This window comes from Neolamprologus brichardi, chromosome 19, assembly GCF_056152115.1.
Source record: "Neolamprologus brichardi isolate AB-2024 chromosome 19, ASM5615211v1, whole genome shotgun sequence".
Classification (NCBI taxonomy): Eukaryota; Metazoa; Chordata; class Actinopteri; order Cichliformes; family Cichlidae; genus Neolamprologus; species Neolamprologus brichardi.
In genome coordinates, this window is record NC_142122.1 from 149,130 (window position 1) to 175,909 (window position 26,780).

The 26,780-nt window shown below is 46.8% G+C and overlaps 4 protein-coding genes across 7 annotated transcripts; 2 read left to right on the forward strand and 2 right to left on the reverse strand.

Annotated features, from left to right (window-relative positions):
• Positions 1-2,601: 2,601 nt before the first annotated feature.
• foxa1 (forkhead box A1) lies at positions 2,602-8,740 on the reverse strand. Its single transcript, XM_006800575.3, has 2 exons — positions 8,555-8,740; positions 2,602-6,803 (listed from the first exon to the last, which is right to left on the reverse strand). Exons 1-2 carry the CDS (start codon positions 8,618-8,620, stop codon positions 5,637-5,639), a joined length of 1,233 nt encoding a protein of 410 aa, XP_006800638.1. The 5' UTR covers positions 8,621-8,740; the 3' UTR covers positions 2,602-5,636.
• Positions 8,741-13,442: 4,702 nt separating this feature from the next.
• Positions 13,443-15,931, forward strand: clec14a (C-type lectin domain containing 14A). 2 transcript variants are annotated; one of them, XM_006800576.2, is made up of 2 exons: positions 13,443-13,658; positions 14,353-15,931. In XM_006800576.2, exon 2 carries the CDS (start codon positions 14,387-14,389, stop codon positions 15,392-15,394), a length of 1,008 nt encoding a protein of 335 aa, XP_006800639.1. In that variant the 5' UTR covers positions 13,443-13,658; positions 14,353-14,386; the 3' UTR covers positions 15,395-15,931. The 2 variants fall into 2 exon arrangements, with proteins under 2 accessions (XP_006800639.1, XP_035767919.1); XM_035912026.2 differs by lacking the exon at positions 13,443-13,658 and adding an exon at positions 13,704-13,888.
• A 2,948-nt stretch (positions 15,932-18,879) lies between these two features.
• lrrc57 (leucine rich repeat containing 57) lies at positions 18,880-22,972 on the reverse strand. 3 transcript variants are annotated; one of them, XM_006800582.2, is made up of 7 exons: positions 22,287-22,483; positions 22,079-22,179; positions 21,210-21,448; positions 20,557-20,692; positions 20,065-20,333; positions 19,601-19,786; positions 18,880-19,520 (listed from the first exon to the last, which is right to left on the reverse strand). In XM_006800582.2, exons 3-7 carry the CDS (start codon positions 21,291-21,293, stop codon positions 19,479-19,481), a joined length of 717 nt encoding a protein of 238 aa, XP_006800645.1. In that variant the 5' UTR covers positions 21,294-21,448; positions 22,079-22,179; positions 22,287-22,483; the 3' UTR covers positions 18,880-19,478. The 3 variants fall into 3 exon arrangements, with proteins under 3 accessions (XP_006800645.1, XP_006800643.1, XP_087689099.1); XM_006800580.3 differs by lacking the exons at positions 22,079-22,179; positions 22,287-22,483 and adding an exon at positions 22,499-22,972; XM_087832973.1 differs by having other exon boundaries at positions 22,079-22,483.
• On the forward strand, positions 22,860-26,153 carry haus2 (HAUS augmin like complex subunit 2). Its single transcript, XM_006800577.3, has 7 exons — positions 22,860-22,995; positions 23,278-23,364; positions 23,540-23,638; positions 24,760-24,829; positions 24,947-25,079; positions 25,149-25,257; positions 25,973-26,153. Exons 2-7 carry the CDS (start codon positions 23,278-23,280, stop codon positions 26,084-26,086), a joined length of 612 nt encoding a protein of 203 aa, XP_006800640.1. The 5' UTR covers positions 22,860-22,995; the 3' UTR covers positions 26,087-26,153.
• Positions 26,154-26,780: the final 627 nt, after the last annotated feature.

Consider the following 26,780-nt stretch of genomic DNA (forward strand, 5'->3'; position numbering starts at 1 on the left):
GGCCCCCCTCCACCCTGCCGAGAACATATGGCCCGTATTACAGCGGAGGATTCCGCTCCATCAGGAGACGCGACGGCCTCCGTCTTCACCTCCATCATCGCCTCCTCCCACAGTCCTCCGCCAGAGTCGCATCAGCTAAGCGGACTGTCCGAGGATCAGCCCGAGAAAATAAAAGCCCCGACATCTGACCTCTGAAAAATAAACTTTTACTGTGAAATACCTGCAGAAGACCCACTAGTATTTTATTTTATTTTATTTAATTACTTATTTTGCATCATCATGATTATTATTATAAATCTTTGTTTAGTGTTTTTATTGTTTGATTCTCGGGGATGAAGAACGATGTTCAGTCTGAATGTTTGCTGTGTCGCCTCAGAGACACTCGCCGTTTTCATATTTGAAATCAAGAGTTTTCAACGTGTTGTTTAAACTCACACATGTTTAAAATCATTAATATTCATGTCACAGGCAGGACAGCTGCTCGCGTTTGTTTAAAGATTTATTGCCGATAATCGTTCAGTTTGAAACGATCGCGACTTTCGCTCATAATTTTTGATTTATGCCACAAACACGGAAAAAACAAACGTTCACACGACGTTTACACATCATCCTGCTGAGGATGTTCAACATGATCGATAATCAATAATCACGTGTTATAAACTGATGGTGCACGTTTGATTGATCAAATAAATTTATTAAGTCCAGAAAAAATGATTCAAGATAATTGTTATTGATTATTTTGGCCTAAAGAATTCATGATCAATGATTTTTAAATCAAAGGTCTTTGATTTATTTATTTCTGAATAAATCGGATTCTGAGCTCATCCATCAGGTAACTGATCAATAATTAATATTTGATGTGTGACCGCCAGCTTTTAAAAAGGTTTCACTTTTAATGTTTCATCACATAAAAATGAACTCGTTTTTAATTTATCATTTCAAACTCTTATGTTTGATCCCACGCAGCGTGTGCGTGTTTTATTCCAGGTAACTCACGTTAATTTAAATGGTTTGTCTGTCTCATCTCTCTTCGTTCTCTCACCTTTGTTTCCTTTCTTATTTCTGTGAATCTGTTTTAACACAACAGCTCCACTGCACAACAAGGACCTGACACAAGGACCGGTCTCTGCATGCAGGTGTGTGTGTGTGTGTGTGTGTGTGTGTGTGTGTGTGTGTGTGTGTGTGTTAACGAACATATAAACTGGTCTACAGTCAGCTCTGATCCTCCACAATAAAAGTCTCTGTGTTAAATCATGACACATGAAGGTCAGTGTTTGAAAAACGGCAGCAAATGAAATGCCCCCCCCCCCCCCCCCCACACACACACACACACACAGAGCGCTGTTTTTCATATCAGAGTCCGACTTTTCTGATGATCAAAAACAAACAAAGAAACAAACAAAGAGCTCCTCTGTAAACAAGCTCAAATCATTTAATTGCTTTGATTTGTTTGTGGATTAAAAATAAAAACTGAATAAGAATAAAATAAATTCTCTGTCACCATTTTGATTTTTTTTACCTTCAACATAAATGTTTTTCATTATTTTTAGAAGTTTTATTTTGAAAGACGCGCGTCCTCCTCTCTGTGTTTTTATTTCTTGTTTTTATTTATTTCTACTTTTCATTTCTAATTTCTTACGTTTATTGTTTCGTCGTTTGTTTGTTTGTCCTTCCGAAGCGGCCCTCGGCTCCTCTCGGCCCAGCTCGACTGTCCGGGCTCTGTGCGCGTCTCCGCTGCGGGTTCATGTCTGCGGATAATTGGCGGGTAATTCCGGGATCACTGGAGACATTTTGCGGCAAAAAGGGGAAAAAGCTCGAGATCAAAGTGAAATCTGTCGGCTCGTGTTCAGGTTCACGGCCCGCAAACAGCCGCGAAATCCGCACCGCGAGACCGCGGGAGGCGGACCGAGGCCGGCCTGAGCCCCGAGACACGAGCCGAGCGGAGCCGAAACACCGGGGGCACAACAATAATAACACATAAAGAAACTAAAACAAAGCGGTGAAAATAAACCGGGAATAAAACCAAAATTTAAAAAATGAATAAAGGAGAATTAAATAAAAATAATTAAAGAAACACAAACCCGGCGACAGAAAGATGTGCAGATAAAATCAACAAACAAATAAACAATAAAAACATCATTAAAACTGTAAATGAAACAAAAACAGGACAAAATAAAAGAAACGAAATATAAAAACGAAAAAATAATAAATCAGCTGTTTCCGGTGTTTACACTAAAAACAAACAAACAAAAACGCGGTCACAGAGAAGCCTGGAGATGCGAGCTTTCTGTCCACCAGAACTAACAAGAAATAAAATAAAACAAATACACATTTTATTTTAATCGTTTATTTTATGTATCTATTTATTTGATTGTACTTTTTCAGTGAAGGATCACAGCGAGTGATGGACGAGCTTTCACTCGTTCTCTTTGTTGTTGCTGAAATTGATTATTGGAAACAATTTTCTCGATTAAATGAAATCAAAGAGACAAAATTAAAACCAGTAAAAATCAGATCGTTCTTCTCAATGTTTTTATTGAAAATGTTCTTTTGTCCTCAGCTTATCGAAGATAAATGAATTTACTGATACTTGATCGATCAGTTCTGATTATTCTGCTGTTATCAGCTGACTGCTGCTCGTGATTGATTAGTCATAAGTGATCAGTAATTTTGTTCTCCTGATAAATAAATCAGTTCTCTGAGCGAGATACGTGGTTTTCACAGGGCAGCAGAGACATTTATTGATCAGCTGATTCCAACATCGGTCTGTTTGTTTTGTAATCAGTAACGTAAATGATCGATAAATGAAACACGTCTGAATCGATCAACAATCAATAACCCGATCAGCCTGCAGCGTTCCATGTTTTTATTTGAAAATGACAGAATAAGTTAAAACATGCATCAAAACCAACGAAGGACAAACACACGACGAGGACGCGACAGAAGGAGAAGAAGAAGACCTCCCACTTCATTCATGCACATGGTAATAATCAATAAGTAATAATTGTGATGGGTTAAATACACAGACAGGAAGTGATGTTGCTTCTACACACAGAGTCACCGATCGATCAGATCATCGATCGACTGATTGGAGGATGAACCCAGCGCTCGATCCGTTGTTGATTATTGAGTCTCGTGAGTCTCTCTGCTTCCTGTTTACGTGTCAGAGGTCATGTGAGGTCATGCTCTGCTGCAGGTGCCGTCAGGTGGTTAAACTGGCGAGCAGGAAGTGACCGGTACACCTCAGCGACAGAACGCCACGCCCTTCATCCCAGGCTGTGATGTCACAACCGCCCTCCTCACAGTCTGGCATGGAGGGCACCGCTGGCAGACTTCCTGCGGCCTCGTGTCTCCGGTCACGTCGGGGGGAGCGCTAAAACACAGGTGAGCTACAGAGCATGCTCAGAAGCAGGAAGTGCTCCAACACTCCTCCTAGTTTGAAGCTTCTTGCAACTAATTTTGAAAGTTTAACTCCAGTTTGAAACTAAGTGACAGACGATGAACTGGCGATGAATTAAAATGTAATAAAGGTTATTCCACCCCAAACCAACCATTAAATAACAATAATGATGAGTTATGATGTAATTCAGGTTTATGTGGTTAGTTTGTGATTGGATAAAATGGATCAGGTGCTTTTCTGCCGGTCACGTGACGCAGGTGCTTTAACCCTGTGAGAAGAAGTTTACTGTCATTAACGATTCTTTTTTGTCTTGATTCTTTCGTTCAGCTCGAACTCGTTTGATTTTATATCTGAAAACCATGACCGGTTTGAGTTACACTGAATACTAACAGTAATCAGAGTAAAAATACTCTCTAATTATTGATATATATCATCGGGTTTGTTTCTTGTTTCTGTCGAGCTTGTTTTAAAGTGCTGCTGTTGTTTGGTTTTTTAAATAGTTCCTCAAACGTAAAAAGAAAAGCAGCAAATATTTTTCAGTGAAAAACATAAATAATCAAATCACTGATCGATCGTCTCAGCTGCACGTCTATAAATTGTTAGATCAATAAAAAAGTTCCAGTGACAAACTGCAGCAGCACATAAACGTCTGAAGTTTGTCAAGTAAAAGTACTCAGAATGAAGTTACTTGAGTAAAAGTACTGAAACCCTGAAAGCAGCTTCAGCCTCACCTGTGTGTGGATGCTGAGTGAAGGTCGTGTGGGTTTGTGTGGATGCTGAGTGTTGTGTGACCCTCACTCTGGGTCTGCGATCTTCAGCTTCACAGGAAGTCAAATTAACTTGTTTGCGTTCGATTTGAAAATCAGACATGTCGTCGTGCTGCTCCGTGACCCTGCTAAGATGAATGTTTCGTTTAAAACAGAAGCTGCTGTATCAGGAAATTTATTTATCTCTGTAAACTTTTAATGACTACAAATATTTTAATTTTCTCTGTTAGTAACGGCGACGTCAGAGGACTTTAACTTCAATATTCTGAACACTTTTCCTGACCGAGTGCTTCCTGCAGCCCAAACGGCGGCGAGGAGAGAATGGAGAGAATGGCAGAGCAGGACTGTTTTTGGGGTGAAATGATCCTTTAAATGAAAAGCCTTTCATCTGAGCGGCAGGTTCTCAGGCTGGGCCGCGCGACCCGGCCAGAGGTCAGCAGAGGAGCAGACAAGGTCGTGGGAGAAATAAATCCTGATCAGAAAGACGAGTCCTGATCATCAGTGTGTTTGTAAACATCTGCAGTGTGACCTTTGACCTTGCTCTAAGCAGGACTCCAAACCACTGTGGCTCAACCTGCGGCTCGTGGCCCTCTGAGGGACACCAACAGTTTCACAGATGCCTGAGCCGAAACAGCCATGCTCGGTCACACTTGAGGGTGAAAGGTCAATGTTAATGTGTGCTGCTGGCCAGGATCTCAGAGACAGCAGAGTTCTGACCGAGTCCTTAAAGAACCGAGTCTCTGACCTGGATCAGAGAAACCTAAAGGTCTTCACACTTTAAACTTACAGAACTGTTTGGTGTTTTATCATTTAGCTAATGCAGCTTTACCTGCAGCAGCCACTAATTCAAACCTCACGTCTGTGTGTTAAATTTACTGATATTTGAATGGAGTTTGGTCACAACTCATGCTACATGCAGACTAATGTTAAACTAGCCGCAGTACCCACACTAACTGCGGATATTCATGCTTACATACAGAGTTTGTCTTGGATTTGCCTACATGAAAACTAACATTAAATTACTTAAAACTTGAATGAAGTTTGGTATGGCTTTGCCTGCATGCAGACTGACATTGCTGAAGGGAGTCTGGTTACACCGGTGAGTTTTGAACGGGTCCGATGACACTGGTTTTGCAGTACTGGATTTCTCTGTGTCCCCAACCAAAGCAGGATCAGACTCAGAACCAGGACTCCCAGGCTCCACCTCCTAGCAGAACCCTGCGGTTTACCTTCCAGGGTTCTTCAGGTGGATCACAATCTGGACTCTGGTTCAAGTCTGACCCGGTTGTTGTTTTTGTACCTCAGATCATTTGTGACTCGTGTGTAAAAGCAGATCACAGACCTGGCGTCAGTCTCATGTCTGTTGGCGTCCCGGTTCGGTCACAGTGCAGGAGTTCAGAAGTCCGTCTCAGTCCAACAGGATGTCTATGACAGCTGCATGCAGAGTCCAGCAGGAGGCGCAGCAGCTACTATGAGGTGTTGAGGAGTGGTCTGGGGTAGACCCCTTGGTAGTAGGAAGCCTCCAGCGGCTCCATGGTCCTCCCCCCGAGGCCGGACCCCACCCCGGTGTTGTAGGAGGAATACTGCAGGGCCTCGTAGGCCTTCAGGTCCAGTTTGTGCTGCTGCTCCGAGGACGACATCAGGTTGTTGATGGAGAACGGGTGGTTGAAGGAGTAGTGCGGGTCTCCTTTGATATGGAGCTGCGACTCGTGAGCCATGGAGTGGGGGGGCAGTGACAGCGAGGAAAGGAGCTGGGCACTGGACACCTTCAGGTCGGACGGCCCGCCCACGCCTCCCCGCAGGTCCAGCCCGGGGGGCGAAGCAGCCTGGCTGGAGGAGGGCAGCGAGGAGTCTAGGAGTCCCGGAGTTTTGAGAGCATCCCCTGCGGGAGACGCAGCCCCGCCTCCGCTGCCGCCCACCTGCTCTTTCCTGCTGTCTGACTTGGCCGACATCTTCTTCTCGCACTTGAACCTCTTCTGGCGACGCAGGTAGCAGCCGTTCTCAAACATGTTCCCGGAGTCCGGGTGCAGGGTCCAGTACGAGCCCTTCCCTGGTTTGTCCGGCGAGCGCGACACCTTCACGAAGCAGTCGTTGAAGGACAGCGAGTGGCGGATGGAGTTCTGCCAACGCTGCTGGTTCTGTCGGTAGTATGGGAACAGGTCCATGATCCACTGGTAGATTTCGCTTAGCGTCAGCATCTTACTGGGCGCCTGCTGGATCGCCATGGTGATGAGGGAGATGTAGGAGTATGGCGGCTTGGCGTGTGGGTAACTCCGTCTGAACGCTTTGTTGTCCCGGGCTCGGTTTAGTCCGCCTCCGCCATACGCCATGCCGGGACTCATGCTGGGGCTCATGGGGCCGTACGGGTTTAGGCCCATCGAGGCCTGCTGGGCCGACACCGAACCCATCCCGGATGGGCTCAAGGCCCCGCCCATCGATGCCACTCCCCCGCCCAGCCCCGTCATGGCCGCCGGAGCAGAGCTCGCCATTGCTCCTACGGGGGCAGGGCTGAGACCAGTGCCGCTATAGGACATGTTGAAGGAACCTGACGTGGTCCCAGTGCTCGACATGTAGCCGGACATGGAGCCCATCCCCAGACCAGAACCCATCCCAGCGCTGGCCATTGGGGAGTACACCTGCAGAGAGAGACCAGAACCAGTCAGAACCAGGACCAAGACTAAGACCAATCGGACTAATACAGAAAAGTTTGAAACCAGAACCAGGTCTAAGACCCAGTTTGCTCTGTTGGACTGTCCTTCTGCAGTGCCCCCTGCTGGTTGTTTGCCTGTAAAAATGTGAAACTTGATTAAGTCTCCTCAGATTTTATTCCAGAATCATGTGGGCAGTCAGGTCTGCAGAGGAGGGTTAAGCCTGGTCCCGAGATCTCAGGACCGGAGGAGGAGGAAGACCGGGTCGCCGACCAAAGGAAAAGTCAGCGGCGCGATGCCCGGCTCCTCCAATCCTGAAGTGTATGTGTATGAGCGCTCAGCAAGAAATAAAGAGCAGTCCATTAATGATACGCGAGAACCTGGTTTAAAAAACATTTAAAGAACGTTTTCTGTGTATTTGATGAACAGTTTGAAGTGAAAGCGTTCTGTTATTGATAACAATGATGATACTTTATACTTGTATGTAGGGTCCGAGTTTCTCCTCCACATTCACACTTTAAAAGTTTTAATTAGCTGAAGAGAAGAAATTTAATTTAATTTAATTTAATTTAATTTAATTTTTTTATTTTGCAGTTTATTTTGAGATTTTTAAACTTTATCGTTTCTGACTGAGGCTCGGTCAGCAGCGGCCTCCTGCTCTTTGTTCCAACTTCAGTTTGATTTTCATTTTCAGATTTTTTTATTAAACGGGATTAAAAATAAATAAATAAATAAAACCACAGCTTCGTTTTTCCCATTAAATAAAATGATTGATTATCAGTTTATTATCGGAAGATTTTCATCCTCATTCAGAATCTAATTTAAAATATTCATTAATCTTTTTTTGTTCTGGTTTATTTTGATTGTTTATTTTAATTGTTTTTCTTGACGGAGTAACGATTAAATAAAGTTAAAATAAATCAGTATTTATTTAAACTTTCACGTCGTGACGGTGAAATAAACGCAGTTTGTTTAGATTTCACTGAAACATTAAAAACGTTGCTGCTGTTTGATTATTATTGTTAATATTTCTTTAATATAATTGTGACTTTCTGCGGTGAAACAGAACTGAGATAATTAAAAATGAAACGGATGAAATGAATCAATGATTAAATAAAAGTTTTCACATCAGAGAGATTAACAAATAGTTTCTGTTACAATCTTTGGAAAATTAATCGGGTTTATCCGGTAATAGCGGCTCTTCTTCTTCGTATTATTATTATTATTTCCGATAATCAGTGATCAATACCCGCAGCGAAGGAGCGGGTTCGCGTCTGCGCCAGAGACAGTTTGAAAAAGACCCGATTTTAGAGTCTCAGCTTCTTTGTCCTGATTTTCTCTGAAACTCTGAAACTTTTTTTTATCTTTGTTATTTTAATTTGAATAAAATCGCCGCAGATTTTTTCTGTTATATTAAGTATATTTATTTAATATTAAATATTATTAATATAAGACATATTATCCGGAACCAAACGCTCTGATTTTGCTGCTCGTGTTTGAAGAAAGATTTAAAGCTGATTAAACAGATTTTTAAATCTCTCGCTTTCTCTCTGATAAAGTTCATTTTTACTTGCTTTGGATTTTCTGATAAATAAAAAACACAGTTTTAAAACCAAACCGAACCCGAACTTTAACCGGAGAACTTTCGCGCAGTTTTCCCGTTAAACGCTTTAATCCGGCCGGGCTCTTATCCCGGCTCTTGGCCCGGGTCTAACGCCGTGGGCGCGGCGGTGACCGACCTCCTCGCTGTAGTATCCGCTCCAGTCCGGAGCTTCGTGGCCTTCCATCTTCACCGTGCCCAGCATGTCGGGAGCCCGCGGCCGGATCGCGGATCCTGCAGGTCCCGCTCCGGGTCTCCTGGCCTCCCGGTCCTGTCCCCGTCTGAGTGTCTGCGCGCTGCTCCAGGTGGAAGCGTGCCGTGCCGAGCCGAGAGTTAGTGAGGAGGAGGAGGAGGTGATGGTGACCTGCGGACTGATGTGAGCCTCCTCCTCCTCCCCGTGCAGGTCCGGCCCTCCGCTGCTCCCCCCCTCCTCCTCCAGTCATTCCTCCACTCAGCCTCCACCTGCGGCTTCACCGAACCGGAACCGGGCCCGTTTCTTTATAAACTTTTGGAAATGTTTGATTTTTGTTTTTGTTTAAACTCCCCATAAAATAAAAACTAAATCTTATATTTTTTTAACATTTTAAAAATATTTTAATAGACAATAAAAGTGCACGTGCCGCCGCCGCGCGCACAAAGGTCCGTCTAAAAAGGATTTTTCTCCATTTCTGCTGAAGACTGATATTAAATCACGTGTGCAGGATTATTTCAAAACGTCATGAAATAATCCTGCAGATTAAGGTGAAAGATTCATTATTTCTCATTATCCTCAAAACACAGTAAGAGTTTTATTTAATGCGTCTCAACCTTTCACACTTCTGTACAAATGTCCCTTTAAAAACAGTTTTTAGTCTTACATTGAACACCTCGTTAAAGAGTTCACATTGTTTTAGAGTTTAAATTAAAGAGGCATCGTCCTTCACAATAAGAGTTTCAATTATAGTCAAACCCTAAAAAATAAGCACGAGCTTTTAATGTGAAAAACCATAGAGCTGATTGGGGTGCTTGAAGGCAGGCCTGCTGTTTAAAGTTTAATAAGCAAGATCATCTTTAACGTGTTTGAAATGCAGGAAACACATCAGCGTTAAACAGCTGGTTCGTGGCTTCATGAAGCTCCAGATGTTTCAGCGCTGATGGTCTGACTGCACTCAGGTCAGTGAGTGAGACCTGCACACGCATAGAGGCAGACCCACAACAAGGCCCTAAAAAGGACTCCTCCATACAAAGGAGACCCGACAGCCACAAAGAAACATATTCAGGGTGATTATTATTATTATTATTATTATTATTATTATACTGGCTGGTCCCAGATCAGCCTCTGCTCCAGCTGACGGCCCGGTGTGGAGCTTTAATGAGCGAGCGCAGCGGCGGATTATCGGACTAGATTAAGAGGACGAGCTGCTGGATTTAAGGACACTTACACCAAACACTGAGCGGAGACACAGAGGGGGAGGCCGGGAGGACACCTCCTCACTGAGGTGCAGCTGAGGGGAGGATGGAAGTCCAGGTGAGACCCTCAGACCTGTGCTGCACCTGTTTGTACGGAAGATGCTTTCAGAGCCGCTAAGGACAGATGAAACGTTCCAAAGGTGAAAGCACGCCTTTAACTTCTGATGGAAACTGTACCCAGATGTGACCCCACTGCAGGGGTCAGGGGTCACAGTCTGCAGGTAAACCTGACTTCAGGTGTGATAATCAGGACAGGTGAGAGCGGGTCTCCTTTTACCTGCATTTAGAGACCAGGTCATCTTCGTGTGTGCGTCCCTTCGTGCGTGCGTCCCTCAGGGTCAGAACAAGTTCATACAGTAGCAGACGGGTCATGTGACTCATGCAGTACCTGCTCCTCCTCCTACCTGCCGGCGTGGCTGTGTGAACTGTGAACACACCTGTGTGACATGACGTATGAATATTTCATGCAGAGAATTTTCAGCGTCTGATGTCACGCTGCACCTTTCGCTCCTGTTTCCAGTTTTTTATTCACTGCCTTGTGTTTCACATGGCGCCGATGACAGCGTGGAGGTCGACGCCGAGGAGGCGGCTTCGTTGTGACTCACAAGGCTGTAAATCTCACTAAAAGCTCTTCACTGACTCACCTGTCACCTGCACGCCTACGCACAGACACAGCGGCTCCAGGAGCGGCGGAGCCAAAGACCCGGACCTCACCGCCTGGTGGGACCACCGAGGAGGACGAGGGTCTCAGCTTCATCTTCATATGAGGGTAACACCAAACATCCACCAATCAGAAGGCTGCTGTGAACCACACACACACACACACACTAACAGTAACACACACACACTAACAGTAACACACACACACTAACAGTAACACACACACACTAACAGTAACACACACAGACAGACACACACACACACAGAGTAACACGTACACACACTTACTGTTAGTGTGTCTTTGTGTGTTTCTCTGTGTGTGTGTGTGTGTGTGTTACTGTGTGTGTGTGTGTCACAGGCTGTTATTAAAGCCTGTTGTTGCCGTGGTTTCCTGTGAGCTCCTCCTCTCTGTGTGGGGGAAACGTCTCTCGGCTGTGAGTCATGGCCGAGGATGTCAGGTGAGTTCATCTGCAGGTCAAACAGGCAGTGTTGTGCTCACATGAACACCATGTGACCTCTGACCTCCACGCTCACAGGTGTTCTTTCTCCTGTCAGCAGGTGTAGTGTTGTGGAATAATCTTCCTGGCGCTGCTCTGATTGAGCAGAATCAAAACAGCCAATCAGAAGCTGGAGTCTGGCACGCTGCAGGTACCATCAGGTTTCTGTTCACGTGACCTTTGACCTATGATAGCAGCTGGTCTGTGCGGCGCCCTCTGCAGACCACAAGGTCAGGCCAGAGCAGAAGAATCACACGCAGGAGAATAAAGGCACAAAGGAACTTCACACGTGTGAGCGTGCAGATGTGCACAGGCGGTCATCCTGGACACACAGGGAGTCACAGGAAGTGACATAAGCATGGAACTGACTCCAGGTGCGTTGGTGGGGAAAAGGACATTACCATGACAATGACTCTGTGCTGGTAATAACTGACTGCATTGTGTATTTATTCATTTATGCATGAAAAAAAGTCATGTACAGATGACGGCAGCGCTGCTGTCTTCTCTTCCTGTTGAGCAGCTGCTTCCTGTTCCTGCTGTTCAGTTTGAACTTTCAGGTGGATTTGGGTTGGGAGTCCTGACCCAGCACACCTGGTGGAGTTTCCACCTGTAACCCAGCTATGAAAACATCCGTGCAACGAGTTCAACCTCATCAGGCTGCATTACCCACAATCCACCAGAGAGTCCTGCAGACGGTCCGACCCAGCGCACGTGGACGACTTCACCGCCATCAGGCTCAGGTGATTCTCTGCAGGTGACGCCGGTGTTAGCAGAAATAAATGCAGGGACGTCTGGTCTGGTGTTCAGGTCTGTGTCAGGGCTGAGCGAGATTTTGTTGGTCACGCTGATGTTGCAGCTCAGTGACTTTATCCATGCTGTGACTGTTTGAGGTCAAGGTGGCCCAAACCGGGTCCCAAGCCCCCCGTCAGCCTTCGTGTGCTAACACCTGTTTGAAGGCTGAGGGAGTCCTCTGGTGGCCGTGTGAAGCAGTGCATGTAAAGCCTGCGGGGAAGCAGCCATGACCACCTTCCTGTGCTGTTAACGCTGATGAAGCGTGTACCTGAGCATGCATCAGCCCCCCAGGTGTGACTGTGCAACCCATCCACATCGATCATTTTAATGTGATTATTAGATTTTTAGACATACACACAGAAAATCGAATGATTAATGCGCAGTCACTTTCCACCCAATCACATCTGTCTGCACAGTCACATGACCTCACCATTTCTTCATGTCTGTTTCCATTGCAGTATTTTATTTTAGAGCACTTTAACAACACTGTTGTTGTCCACTAGATGGCATCAGTCCAGTGTGTGTGTGTGTGTGTGTGTGTGTGTGTGTGTGTGTGTGTGTGTGCGTGTGAGTGTGAGTGTGTGTGTGTGTGTGCGTGTGCGTGTGTGTGTGTGCGCGCAGGTTCTCAGGCTGGCGCGTCGATGACACACTAAAGAGGCGAATCTGCTTCAGACTCAGTCTGGTGATCCGACGCTGGACCCTCGAACAGGTGCAGGTCTGTGGGAAACAGTCGGACAGCTGATCCAGGTGTGTGACGTGATGCCTCAGTGGGTTCAGTCAGCATGAGGAGTGGGTGGACGTCTCCTTCCCAGACCGCCAGGACTCATTTCCTCTGTATTTAAACGTGCAGCTGCTTTGAGTAAACTGGACTCAGGTGTGTCTTCACCTTCACATCCAGCAGGTCATTCTGGTTTCTGAGCGCTGACCTGCTGGAGTTACAGTTGCAGCTTTCCTGTGAGAAGCATCTCCAAACATCTGGCCTCCTTTTCTCCTCGGGCTGCTCCTCATGAACCTGGCTGTGAGGAGGAGATGGAGGTCACATTAATGATATAGAATAAGCTCATTACAGCACTACGAGCTCTCTGAAGAGGATTCACAGTCTGCACCTGACTGCATAATCTGAATTTACTTATTTGTCTAAGACCAAATGGAGCTCAGCATCGCTAAGCATCAGCATCATAACACCGTGTGCACGTGTCGCAAGAGCGCGTCTGTACAAGCTGAAGATTCGTGTTTGTGAGATTTTCAAAATAAAAGTCATTCAGGTTGGTAGATAAATGCATGTTTTAAATTTTAAAGCTGGACCTTTCTTCTCCATCCTCCACTGAATGTTCACCTGTTCCTACATTGAAGACAGAGAATGACTCTAAACACGATCTGCCTTTAATGGCTTTGAACCAGAGTCCATTTAAAAAAATGAACATTTTATTTGAGTTGACTTCTCCTCCCACCGCTCACGCTGCTGTGCATTGATCTCGGTACGTTCTGCTTCCATGGTCTTCGTTTCTTTTGAGTAAAAGAGTTGCGATGACGTTCACAGCTCTTGTGTTCCTTATCTGTGGTCTGATCTGAAACCTGAAGTTGGGCTGCAGAATTTGTCTGGAGGAAACCAGCTCGCCGTATCAAGACACAACACACATCCTGTCCTGGAGGAGGAGGGGGAGGCGCTGTGTGGTCGAGGGTGAGGCTGGCAGTGTGACTGAAGGAGAACCAGAGATAGAGGAGGACAGAAAGCAGGAGTAACAAACAAGAAGAGGAGAAACTGGAAAGAACGAGAAAAAGGAGGAAAGAACAGAGCAAAGAGGAGCAGGAGGGAGGAGGAAGGAGGAGAAACTGACTGGACTGGTGAGGAGGACAAGTTAGAAAGTGTCAAAGAAACTGAGACGTGATTATTGATTATTGGTTTGAATAGAATAAAAACAGGGAAAAAATCCGATGCTGAAGCTGAGAACTTTTATTTGTTTAAAAATCTGCTCGGGACATTTAACAAAGACGACAAAAGTTCCTCAGGATCAGCTGTAAAAAGAGTTTTTCTGCAGGTCTGTCAGCGTCTCTCAGGACAAACTGCTTTAAAGGTACTTTTTGTAGTTACCCCTTCGGTCAAATGTAGCTCAGATATTCACCAGGGGGGGGCAGTGTTTGATTGGAGCTGCTAAGAAACAGAAAAACTGTGAAGCGCTGATTTATTGTGTGTCAACAAAAAGCTAACACAGCTTAGCAGTTAGCTGCCTTCATAACCTGATACTGCATGGCTAACATTAGCATTACGGGTTGTCCAGCTGCTTCAGTCGTCGTCTGCTGTAAGAATCTCTGCACACCAGGAGCAAAGCTGCAAACGAGCCACTGTTCATGATCAGTTCACACGGGAGGTTCAGCCTGAGTGAAAGCTGGGATCAGACGGAGTTTAGGTCGTATTTAGGTTTAGACAGAGTCTAGATTGGGTTTAGTTCAGCTTAGGTTAGCTTCAGAGTAGGTCAAATCCTGTCTATGACTATGTTAATCTCAAATAACAAACTGATTTTCTGATCTCTGGACATAGTGACACCATCACCAGAGGGGTGGAGCTAGAGGATATGGCGTTTCAGCTCTGCAGCTGTTGGACTTTGCATCTTTGCATCTTTGTCTTCCTGCTAAGAAATATTTCCTCTGCCCCGTCTTCACAATACACCCTGAACCACAACAAACTCAGCTTCAACAATGCCGCTAAGAAGTGTCCCGGCAGCAGTGTCCTCACCACCATCGCCACCCAACAGGAAGTGGATGAAATCCTCAAGCTCATCTTCAAATCAGCGCCGTTTCAAAACGAGTTCACCTTCTGGGTCGGGCTGAGAATCACCAGCTCAGAGTGTATAGACAGGTCCAAGCCACTGAGGGGATTCAAGTGGTTAGAGAACAACAGCGAGGAGTCAGAGGTGAGCCAATGGGCGGAGGACCCAGAACACACCTGTACCACAGACCGGTGTGCGGCGCTGAAGGGACAGTTTGATGGGTCGAATGTGACCTGGGGTCTGATTCCTTTAAACTGCCATAAGGACAAAAACGCTTTTATCTGCAAAGTGAAGGATGGGGACACCACCATCAGGCTAGGATCAGAGCCACCTCCACCTGAGGACACACCTATAAAACCATCAAAACCACAGCGTGAACCTGGATTGATTAACGACTCTCATTCCGCAGAGCTGCGTTCATGCCAGCGCCCCTCTATCCCCGAGGCTCGCTCACTCAAAATGCTCTCGGGTAACATGAAGATCCAGGTGCAGTGCTGGTCCTCCATTCGTTTTGACCTGGTCTGCTCAGGAGAACCCACCGTGTGGCGATTGGAGAACGGAGCCCTGGCCAACATCACTGCCATCAAAATAGAGTGTGCCAATGCCACGCAGAAAGAGGAGGACTCTGTGTTGTGGTCGACCATCCTGCTCCCTGTGCTGATAGCCACGGGGGTGCTGGTCTTTCTGCTGGTGGTCATCGCGGTGACAGTGAAATGCTGCCTGAACAGGCGGTCAAAGAAACGGGCCATAAAGAAGGCGGAGAAGATGGAGATGAAAAGCAAAAACAGGAAAGATTCCTTCTCATTGGCCTAAACAGCCTAATTGACCAATGAGAAGCCAGGGATACGAGGGAACAGAGCTGTGATTGGCTGTGTTTAGTTACAAAATTGATTGTTTTTCAATTATTGGACATTTTGAAGGCTTTTACCTGTGGACTCAAAATAACCCCTGACCTCTATCACAAACTGCTCACAGGTAGATGTTCTTGAATTCATTATTGGTTAATTTAGAAAAGATCAATAAATTAAGAACTGAGTTAACATCTGATCAGTTTCATCTAAATGACCCAATAAAATTCACGCGTTCTGCCTAGTAGCAGAACAAATAGTTTAAATACTTTTAAATTCATTTTACTGCTCATTTAAATTCACCTGTTTAAATTCTTCTTTATTTAAGAATATACTTAATCTTCATTCACTTCACTGTAAATGTTTAAAGAAAAAGGTCGTTTCACTGCTGAATGACATGGAAGTTAACTTTACTTTGAAAAACTGATGGTTTGGCTCAATCTGCTGATTTCCTGTTTTTGAGTAATCTTTGAATTAAACTTTATTAAACTTTGTTACCTGATGATGCCGGACTTTTACATGTTCATCAATAAGTTTTTTTAAAATGTTTACAAAAACAAAAATTCTTCCACTTCCCAAAATGTCCCAAAGGTATGTGGACACCAGCCTCTATGATCCTACAGTATCACAGCTGTCCACATATTTTAGTGTCTGTGAAGTTCTCGGTCATCCAGGTCATCATAATCTAAGGAGCTCTGAAAAACAGCGTCTTTCTTTTAGATTTCTTTAAGTTTCTTGAAGACGTTTCATCTGAGAAGCTTCTTCAGCTCTGAGAGCAACTGGTGGAGAGTCCACGGCCCTCTCGGGGACACTCCCATAGGGCTTAAATCTGGGACTGTCCACCAGTTGCTCTCAGAGCTGAAGAAGTTTCTCAGGTGAAACGTCTTCAAGAAACTTGTGTCTCTTTTTAATCAGGATGTGGCCCAAATTATTGGAACGTCTGTTGGGATAACTCCAGATCTCTGGAGAGAGGTTAACAGCGAAGTACAGAAGGTCTCAAGTGAATCATAATGACGATGTTTAGCTGTTTCTGGTACAGGAAAGCATCCCTGTGCATCATTATAGGCATAAGTTTGTGGACACCCGAAGGCCAACCTATTGCTGCTGCAATGATGGAAACAGTGAGCTGTCCACATACTTTTGGCCACATGTACCGGGGTTTCTGCAGGACAGCAAGCAGCCACTCTGTGTTTACAAACTGCTTTTCCTGTTTCCTGAAGAACAGCAAAGTTCAGACAGGAAACCGCCCCCACCCCTGACTCAGGGGGAGGTCATGTGACTGATGATCTGATTAATCACGCCTGTGAACAGGAGCTCTGATTTCAGCCCTGGACCCAGTTTGTTTCTGTTTAAAAGACACAAACGGATCATTTAGTCGGTGCAACCAATCAACACATCTGTCGTCCCCTTCAGTAACCAAGTGCATCATGGGAAGTCTGTGTCGATGTTTCTTTACTCGGCTTCTCATCACAAGCCCAGAAACGGCTCGTCAGCAGAGACAAACAGTTCCCCTCCATTTCAGATATTTAGATCAGCGCGCACACACACGCACGCACACACACACGCGCACACACACACACACACACACACACACACACACACACTGGGGGTTGATTGTTGTTATGGTGACTCAGATGCTTCCTGTTTCCTGGAGGAAGTGTATGAAGAATGTCAGGAAGCCAGAGGATGTGGAGGCCGGGGCCATGAGTAATGGACTACTGTTGTCATAGTAACAGTATGTGAGAGCGCGAGTTGAACTCCGGTCCAGTGTTTAGAAACTTTTATTTTGGAGGGCTTTGTTTTACCACCTGCTCCTGGTTGGCTGCTGTGAAACTGAGGCACACCTGCGTGCGGCACACCTGCGTGCGGCACACCTGCGTGCGGCACACCTGCGTGCGGCACACCTGCGTGCGGCACACCTGCGTGCGGCACACCTGCGTGCGGCACAGCGGCATCAGGCCTGAAGTTTGAACCTGAGCACCTCACACAGTCCTGTTGTAATCTTGGTTGGTAGTTTGATTCCAAGACTCGGTCCTGCTGCTGCTTCGGGTAACCCCGGCCCTTCATCAGAGATCACAGGTGCTTTTCTCATGCTACAACCTTTCATTGCACTGTTTTGCAGATGACTTGCAGATCTGTCTGCCTTTAAAAGCAGGGACAGACCAACTTCAGCTATTATTACGCTGCCTGCATGTCTTTAAATGTTTTAAAATTAAATGAAAACAAAACAGAAGTTGTCATTTTGGGTAACTTCGTTAATAATCACAGTGACAGTGCTCTGGGCCCATTCTCCTGCTACCGTCAGACAAATGTTAGAAACCTTGGTGTGCACCTTGATGCTTCCTTCAAACTGTGTGGGCAGGTGAGCGCAGCAGTCCAATCCAGCGTTATTCATCGAAGGCAGCTGGCCAAGGTTAAGCCACACCTTCCAGCCAATGTCTTTGAACATGTTATTCGTCTCTGCATTACGTGCAGACTGGACTACCGCAACTCTTTGGTTTGGACCAGGCCTCCCTCTGTCGTCGACAGCTGGTCCAAGCTGCTAACTGCAGCATGTAACTGCAGTTTTAGCAGTTACATAGTAAATTGTTATTTACTAGCTAATCTTAAATGACTGTTCAGCACAGAAATGAAGCCCAACAATCATGTTTACAGTCCTGTGGTCTCAGCCTCAGATACTCAGCTAATCACAGTGATGTCATGAAACATGAACGAACAACAAAACATTTTGTTCTGCTTCATTTCTGTCACACAAAGCTGTATGACACGTTTCCAGCTGTTAGTATCGTGGTTGCTAGGCAACCTGGGCAGTGCGACGAAGGCCAGACCCGTTTCACAAGCCTCTCACTTCCGCACTTCGTAGTACGCGCCGTACGTAGTCCGCGAAGTGCGCGTGCTAGGAAGCGCTGCGGTCGCTGGATTGGGACGCAGCCTGCCCATCTCATCCTCTGACGTGTCAAAGCTCAGATGCCCCGCAGTCACGGAGCTCAGCCCAGCAGGATGTGGAGGGACGGGAGAGCCGTGTGATTGATGACGTCTGCAAGCACAGTTTCTGTTGCAGGACACGCCCGTTCTCTTTAACGGCGCAGACACGTTTGGGATCCCTTTCCGGCGTATTGCTCGCGCTTCGTGAGCTCGCACGCTTGGTGGGACGTCACCCTTTAACTGAGTTTTTATTGAAAGGAAGTGAAATTCTCCATCAGTAATAATAAAAGGTGTTTCTTTACCAAAGAATGTTCTCAGGTGAACCCGGGCGTGTGGCGGGAAGGAGAACCAATCAGCACTCAGGAAAAGAGACGTTTCTGACTGCTTCCTAAAGATGGACGAGAGACGTTCATCTGACGGCTGGCACCGCCGGCTGAGCCGTCATTAGGGCGGAGCTTAAACCACAGAGGGATTAACGGCCTTCTGCGTTGGGCTTCAGCATTTAAATGGACAGAAGAAGAAGACTTAACTTCCTGCCACGCACCTCAAAAATCAAACTTTACTGACTTTTCCATTACTGTCAGATCAGCTGGGCCTGTTAACATGAAAGGATCATTCTGTTTATTATTGATCATCTGATCAGGTCCTTCATTAGTAGTTTATATTGATTACAGCTGAGGAAACGGCTAATCAGACAGAAAACATCTGGAAACTTCCAGCTGTTAACTCTTCACACACGTTGTTTTAAACGTCTTTAAAAGCTTTAATAGCTGTTAATAATTAATAATCAATCAACAGGCTGCTGACATTTTACAAAGCATGTTTCTACAAGGTTAACTAAACATTTCCACTGTTTTCTCTGTCCATGACTGAGTGAACAATAAAGTTTGATGCAGTCAAACATGGCACCGGTCCTCTTCTTCAGTGTCGTGAAACCTGTCTCCATGGTGACCGTTGCTGTGGAGGTTCGGATTTCTGGGGGGCGCTGTGAGGAGTCCCGGCTGCTGTAGTCTGGTTTCTAGCAGCAGCAGAAGCTGTGGGAAGTGCAGGGGTAAGAGGGGCGGAGCTTCAGCCGAGCCCACCTCCAGGTGAACCTCACAGATCCAGACTCTGCATCAGGGTCCTCAGGCAAACTTCTTCTTTGTGGCCGTGAAACGCTCCATGTACTGAGGAGGAAACACAGAGCGTCATCAGGGACCGCAGGAGGACTTGCAGCCTCGATCTGGTCTCAGACCGCAGCACTGACCTTATCGTAGCCCTCCAGGTCCCGGAGGTTCTTCACCTCAAACAGGTTTCCCTCCACCGAGAACAGGGACACCTGGGACTCGTTCAGGATGGACTGAGGGATGGAGGAGAGCTCCAGGCAGTTCTCCTCCAGGCGCAGGACCTTCAGACGGGGACAGCGGGAGACCTCCGCCGACACCACCGAGATCTGGACCGAGGACAGAGGACCGGGTTAGTACAGAGGAACAACACCAGACCCGGGCTGGGATTATCAGAACCTCCTTGGAAGTCTGTGGGATAGAAAGCTGTGGGAGACGTCATGGAGTGACCGATCAGTAATTATTGATAATTGATTGATTAAGCACTTTTGGAGAACTGCTGTTGTGGTGCTTTATAAGTAAACCTGATCTTTAATACTGGCTGAGTTAACAGCACAGGGTCAGCCCTTCCAGACTTTCCTCCTGGTTCTTTGGTGGACTTACAGACCTGGTTCTGGTTGAGGTTGATCTCGATGGCCTGCAGCTCGGACACCTCTGCAGGGACGTTCTGGATCTTGTTTCGGGACAGATCCAGCAAGTCCAGCTGCCTCAACGTTCCGAGTCCGGAGGGGAACTCTGAAATCTGGTTCCCGGCCAGGCTGAGGGTCCGCAGGGCTTTGAGCTGGCCCACAGTGGGGGGCAGCTGCTGGATCCGGTTTCCATTCAGACTCAGGGTCTCCAGCTTCTTCAGCTTCCCGATCTCAGAGGGAATCCCAGCTGAAAACAGAACCACAACAGGGTCTCACAGGTCTGAGCATCGGGTGGATCCGGTTTGTTCTGCAGCTAAACCAGATCTAAAGACACAATCTGGGGACTTTTAAATCATTCCAACCCTAAATTAAACTAAAAAAGCATCCAAAGAGAACAAATCAAATGCTGATTTGCTTTTTGCTTTAAAACACGGGTGTAAAGGTATAACTGCTGCGGGTCGAACACTCACCGAGCCGGTTAGAGTTCAACGTCAGACTCTTGAGCTGGGGGAAGTTCCCGATAGTGGCAGGAAGGACCTCGATCTTGTTCCCGGACAGATCCACCGTCCTCAGGTTGGCCGTGAGCCTCTGCAGCTCCTCTGGAAACTGAAAGCACACCGAGACCAGGACAGGCGACTCAGGACAAGCGGGACAGGCGGCTCGGGACGCTCTGTTTTGGATAGGTTAAGCTATGATCAGGCCCTGGGGTGTCACACGCTAACGGTGGCGAGTGTACGCCTACATGCTGCAGCTTTGAGCTCTCCAGTTATGTGTGGGTTTTTTGTCATTGTGTGTTTTTTGCTTTGTGATTTAGACAAAAACAAATGAGGAGGTGCCAGAAAGCAGCTCAGAAACCCAGCTCCCGCCCCTTCAGCAGATCGCAGATAAACACCACCTGGGCAGGTGTAGAAAAGGCGATCGCCTGCTGATTTATTCATTTTTATACATGTGTGAACATGTGTGTGTTTGTTCTGCATCCCGGTGATACCACTGCAGTTTCCTGCAATGACAGTAAAGGCTCTGAACTGAAAGGAGAACTGTCCAATCACAGGCTGCCCGGACTGAAACGTCCGACGCATCAAACGAGTGTTTAAATCTTTCTGTGCACGTGTGAGTCACTCACCTCCTGCAGACCTTTCCCCGTCAGCTGAAACACTCCCGTCTTCTGGGAGGTTTCCAGGTGAGACTTCAGTGCGCTGTTCCCCATCTGCACCCGCAGCCAGGTACCAGCCCGAAGTCCTTCCAGACAGGCTGATGGATCAGCTGACAGCCGTATCAGCGCTCCTCGTCAGCAGGTATCGATGAGGTCAGACAGTGAATCCCTGCAGGTGAACAGTCTCTCAGGTGTCCTCGCTCACAGACCTGTGAACATGTTTGTGTTTATTAGTGAGATCTGAACAGAGGCGGCGTGCAGATGTTTCACTCTGACTGGAGAACAAAGTGAATATTCAGAGAAAAGCTCTGCATGTGCCGATGAGCTCACAGACGTGCTTTGTCTCCACGTCCCGCAGCATCGTGCCAACGTAAGGCTCCGAGTTTGGCTTGAAAACCCTGATTCTTTTCTCTAAGCGACCCGTCGTGACCTGAGCTGAGGGAAACAGTATCAATATCCACCTGTGCTGGGCGGCGTAGGATTTAAACCTTTTCCCATGTTGATGCACAGGTGAGCAGATCAAACACTCCCTGTGGATTAAAGGTGTTTAAAGGCCTGCAATAACTCATTCACGTTAATAATCCTCAGCTAACTAACATACAAACCATTAGCATCGAACTGCATTTCATCAAGCACCACACTGACTGACAGGCAGGCTTCCCTAAATTTACAACATTAATCTTCTAAATTTGCCACTTTATCCCAATTTGACATCAGTGGTCCTGACCCAGCTTTGTCAATACTGAGTGTGAGGGAAGAACCCGGACTTATCATTGGCTTTCTACAGCACACCCCAGTAATGTGTGAAATGCATTAGTGCCTGAGCTCAGTAAACGCACCTGTGGGAAACCCTCCTCTGTAGTGTTAAACACACCTGCAGTTCACCACGGTCACCACAGGGGCCGCCAAATCCCCCAAACTGAGGCGTTCCAGATCAATGCTGTGGCAGCAGAGAGGGGCTTCAGCTTTAAGGTGGACTTTAAGAGGTATTTAAGGTGGTCAATTTCTTGCAGCGGGGCAGCCTGATGCACACACACACTCACACACCTGTCTCTCTGCAGCAGGCTAACGCTCACCCTTCAGCTGTCACAGGAGGTAAAGGTGAGTCACGTGTTCACCTGAGACCCGAGAGGTGACACACTCACCGTAAGCAGCCTAATCGGCCCCAGTCTCTCCTCACTGTAAACACACTGTAAACATTGATGCCACCGCCACCCTGCTAACAGTTGAGATAACCGGAAACGGCTCTGTTTACATACCGACACAATGTCGCCCTTTGACCCCAGTGTGCAAGTGTCGCGTGTCCAGGTGCTGTGCTTAAATTTATCCGATAAAAGGACAAAAAATAAAGATCAGTAGAAAAGTGAAGCTCGGCAGCCGCCCTGACTCTGCGCTCCTGCTTCTTCTTCTCTAGTGAAAATCCCGCTCAGGGCTGCAACGCTGCCACCTGGTGACAGACGTCACTGAAACCCTGAACGACTTTCTTCTTGTCATTTGACCTCAGCAGGGTGTTACGTCAGATTTTGGTCCAGGATTAGGCAGAAAGAGACGTTAGTTGTTTGTACACAAACAGAAACGCGGTTTTTTTCTGTAACTGTGTGTTGTAGTTCTCTCTGGATCCTGAGGGGTCGCTGTTGCGGTCAGCAGCCGCCAAACGTTTTCGCTGAAGAAGAGAAACAGCAAAAACAAACCGTCGGGCGGGCAGCGGCGAGGTTCGGTTTGGTCGGTTTAGAGCGGAGGTTCTTCGGGTTTAACGGTAAGAAAAAGCTGGAAACCGACACTAGACTGTTCGTGTTTAACCGACCGCCGGAGGCAGCTGAACGGTGCCGGTGTGTCCGTTAAAAAAGCCTTTAAAGCTGCTTCAAAGTCCGTTTAAAAATGTGGAGATTTAGTTTGATGGCGCTTGCCTTCACACGCAGAGCTGTGAGCTGGAACCCAACAGGGGTCTGGTTCGGATAGATCCGGTTTCAGGTTTGAACACCTGGTCCAGGTGAATATCAGAGGCTGGTCTGGTTCAGGTGACGTTCCTGTCTTTCAGATGCATCAGTGGGATTTGTCTCCGTTCTCCGTGACTCCAGCTGCCAGCCTGCTTTCTAAGTGTGTCTCCGTGGGAGCGCTGTCTCAGGTAAGGACACGAACAAGTGTTCAGGAGGCTGAGGCGGTCTGTCAGAGCAGCTTTACACGGTTCACAGGTGTCTGAGGACAGGTTCAGATCTGAGTGAGAGTTGACCTGTGTGATCCGGTTCTGATCCAGACTAAAGCTTGTGAGTAAAATCTGAATCTGTCTCACCTGTCCTCAGGAGGAAATAGACTCCGCCTCCAATGCTACAGGCCCCGTCTTTTCCTCTCATCTGCAGGAGGCTGAAGACCAAATCAGAATGCAGAAGCAGTTGGATGAGGTATGTGCGTGCAGCTGTCTCGGGGATGGCGTGCTGGGACGTTGTGTCAGAGTGCAGAGCCCCGCCTGCTTCGATGCCTGAGCCGGATGTTGCCCAGATCGGATTTTTTAATTTTCTCAGGAAAAACATTGTTTTGCTCTCCTGCCTGCAGCTCAGAGTGAATGATGTCATTCCTGAGCGATGACATCATCCGCTCTAAGCTGACTGCAGTCTGTCGCGCTCTGTCACGTGAGAGACAGCCTCTGATGTGGGCCTATTGCTGATAATGAGCACAGTCGTCATGTTTTTGAAGGCAGACCTCCACGGAGCAGCTTCGTGGGTTCATTTTAAAGTTTGAATGGTGGCTCCAGGTCAACGTATGTGAAAGTAAGAGTTGGAAGAAGAGTAAGTTGAATGAGAATTTGAAGATTCTCGCATTGAAATAGATAAATAGTAATAAATAGTAAATAATAGATAAATAGTAAACTTTTGTTAAATAAAGTTGAATAATTAAAAAAATATAAATGTTAAAGATGAGAAAAATACAAGCACACATGGTGGTTGAATGGTTTTTCTAAGTTGAGCGGCGTGAAGGAGATAGACGGCAAAAAATGGTACGGAAGATGAAAAGTAGAAGAACAATACCGTGGATGCTTAATCAGCATCCACACTAATTACTAACTAGTCCTCTAACCCGCTGTAAGTTTGTAACTAATCCTACATTTCTGCAGCTTTCAGACTCATTCACAGGTTAATGAAACCAGTAGCTAGTTTTGTATCCTGTAACCAGTCCTGTGGGTCACAGCGGGTCTATGCTAGCGTCTCCACAGCAGCAGTATCGCTTTATTAATAGATTCCTGTTTTGTACGTTGGCGTGCTCGGTGTGTCATTTATGAACACGTCTCACCAAACGCTTCCCGTCGCAGAAACTCGGATTTGAGCACTGACGTCTTAAGCGCGTCGCCTACGGGCGGTGACAGGTGTGCGCTCGCTGTGGGTCCGGTCAGGTGAATGAGATGCTGTTGCGTGAATGAAACATCTTTAGCTGCAGGAGCTGTGTTAAAAGACAGTGACTGCACCGGGGCTAGAAGTCATGTGACTGTGTCAGCTAACGTAAAGGTGTTTGCTTCCTGTTCGTGCAGATGCGGCTGCGGCTGGAGCTGCTGCAGGTCGACGAGCAAAGCGCCGATGTCGCCCACAGCTTCCACCTCGGTGAGTCCAGGTGACGTCATCATCACATTCGAGGGGTCGATGTTTTTAAACCAACCTTCGCTCCAGACCTTATTCTGAGCCACGCCCCCTCTGATCAGGTGCTTTTGTGTCCTGCAGCTCGGAGGTTCCAGATGCTGCAGATGCTCGGGGATCATATGCAGGAACTGCTGAGAGAGCAGAACAGTCTGAGGCAGCGACTCATGAAGCCGCTGGCTTGCACCAACCTGCCCGTGCACGCTCACCTGCACAGGTAATGCCTGATGCTCAGTGTGATTAAAGTGGTCTGTGGCACTCTGTAACGGTCTGTGGTGTGTTTCAGGTTCGTGGTGGAGTCCCTGAAGCTGATGATGGACTTCATTGAGACTCTGGAGGAGAAGCTAAGCGCTGCCGACAGCAGGACCGCAGCCAGAGACCGTCTCGCTCTGCTGGTCAGTCACACGACCTCACTGGTTTGGGGATGGCAGTAGGCCACGCGGTACGCAGACAAACTAAAGCCGTGTGCCACCGTTCATTTTATACACCTGAGAGAATCTGTGTGTACCAGACTCCATTCACAAAAACAGGAAATTTACCTGAGAGAACAGGTGAGCTAGTGTCACCCTGAGGTCTGAACTCAGCCCCAAGTTGCTCTCCGATGCATCCATCGGAGTATGAATGTGTGTGAATGTAGTTAAATTGCACTAAGTATAGATAAAGTGCTTGTGAGAATGGGTGTGATTGGGTGAATGTGGCATGTTGTATAGAGCGCTTTGAGTGCTCCGAGAGAGTAGAAAAGCGCTATATAAGAATCAGTCCATTAGTTTGGATCATCACAGTCGAATGCAAACGTTTGTTTTCTTTGAGCTAAAAAACTATGTTTTATGAATGGAGTCTGGTGGGTTTGACATCAGCAGTGTGGGGTATTGTACAGAAATGGGTCAGAGACGGGAGGCGGGGCTTGACTGAAAAAACTCTTTGTGCGATGCAGCATCAAGCTTTATTGATAAAAACAAATTAGTATTGTTAACTGGGCTCGTCTCTTGGCTCCGCCCTTGGCCACATCTCTGTTCATGGTCATTTCTTGTCAGTCCCTCACACACTGAATAGCATCCTCCGATTGGCTGCAGAGTTCATCCCAGCTCTACTGTTACCTCTCTCTCTCAGGACACCTCGCTCGCCCAGCTGCTGGTCCAGGCCTCAGAGATGGAGACTTTGTCCAGTCAGATTCTTCAGTGGAAGTCAGTTGATGGATGCAGCCTGGTGACCTCTGACCCCTAACCTTCATCATGTTTTGCACTTTGAATTTATTCTAGTAAACATTTGCAATAAAATCTTTCACATTTTCCATATGCAGTTTCTGATTGGTTATTCAACACAGAAACAAGGTAACCTTTGACCTCTGCTTTGGTTTCAAAATGAGAGCTGAAACTCTGAGCATGCAGGAAGGTGTGGGAGGATCTGATTGGTTGTAACTGAAATGCATGTTTAAGCTGTGCGAGGTCATTGGGTGTGGGCAGGTGATCTTCCTACCTAAAAAAACAAACAAACAAAAACAAACAAACGTAAGGGGGCTGAAGTTTCTCAAAGAGCCTGCACTGATGCTGCTTAGGTAAAAGTGGACAGGTGAGGCATTTGTGGTGCAGACAGGTGTGATCAGAGGGCTGCACTGATAAAATCATGATGCAATGATGAGATCATGATGCAATGATGAGATCATGGAACAGGCTCAGGTGGTTATCCGCGGAGCCCTGCCCCCTCCTGTACACGTTTTTTAAGTGTGGTTTCTGTCCGTCGTGGGAGCTGCTCACAGATCAGCTGATTTAAACCTTTAACGTCCATGTGGCTCGGTGTTACGCGATGACGTCACTACAGCTGCATTCTTTTTTAATCAATTTTAAACTAAACCTTTATGGAAGAACTTCTAATAGACAACACATTAAAAGGAAATGAAACATCTGATGTTCTGAATAAA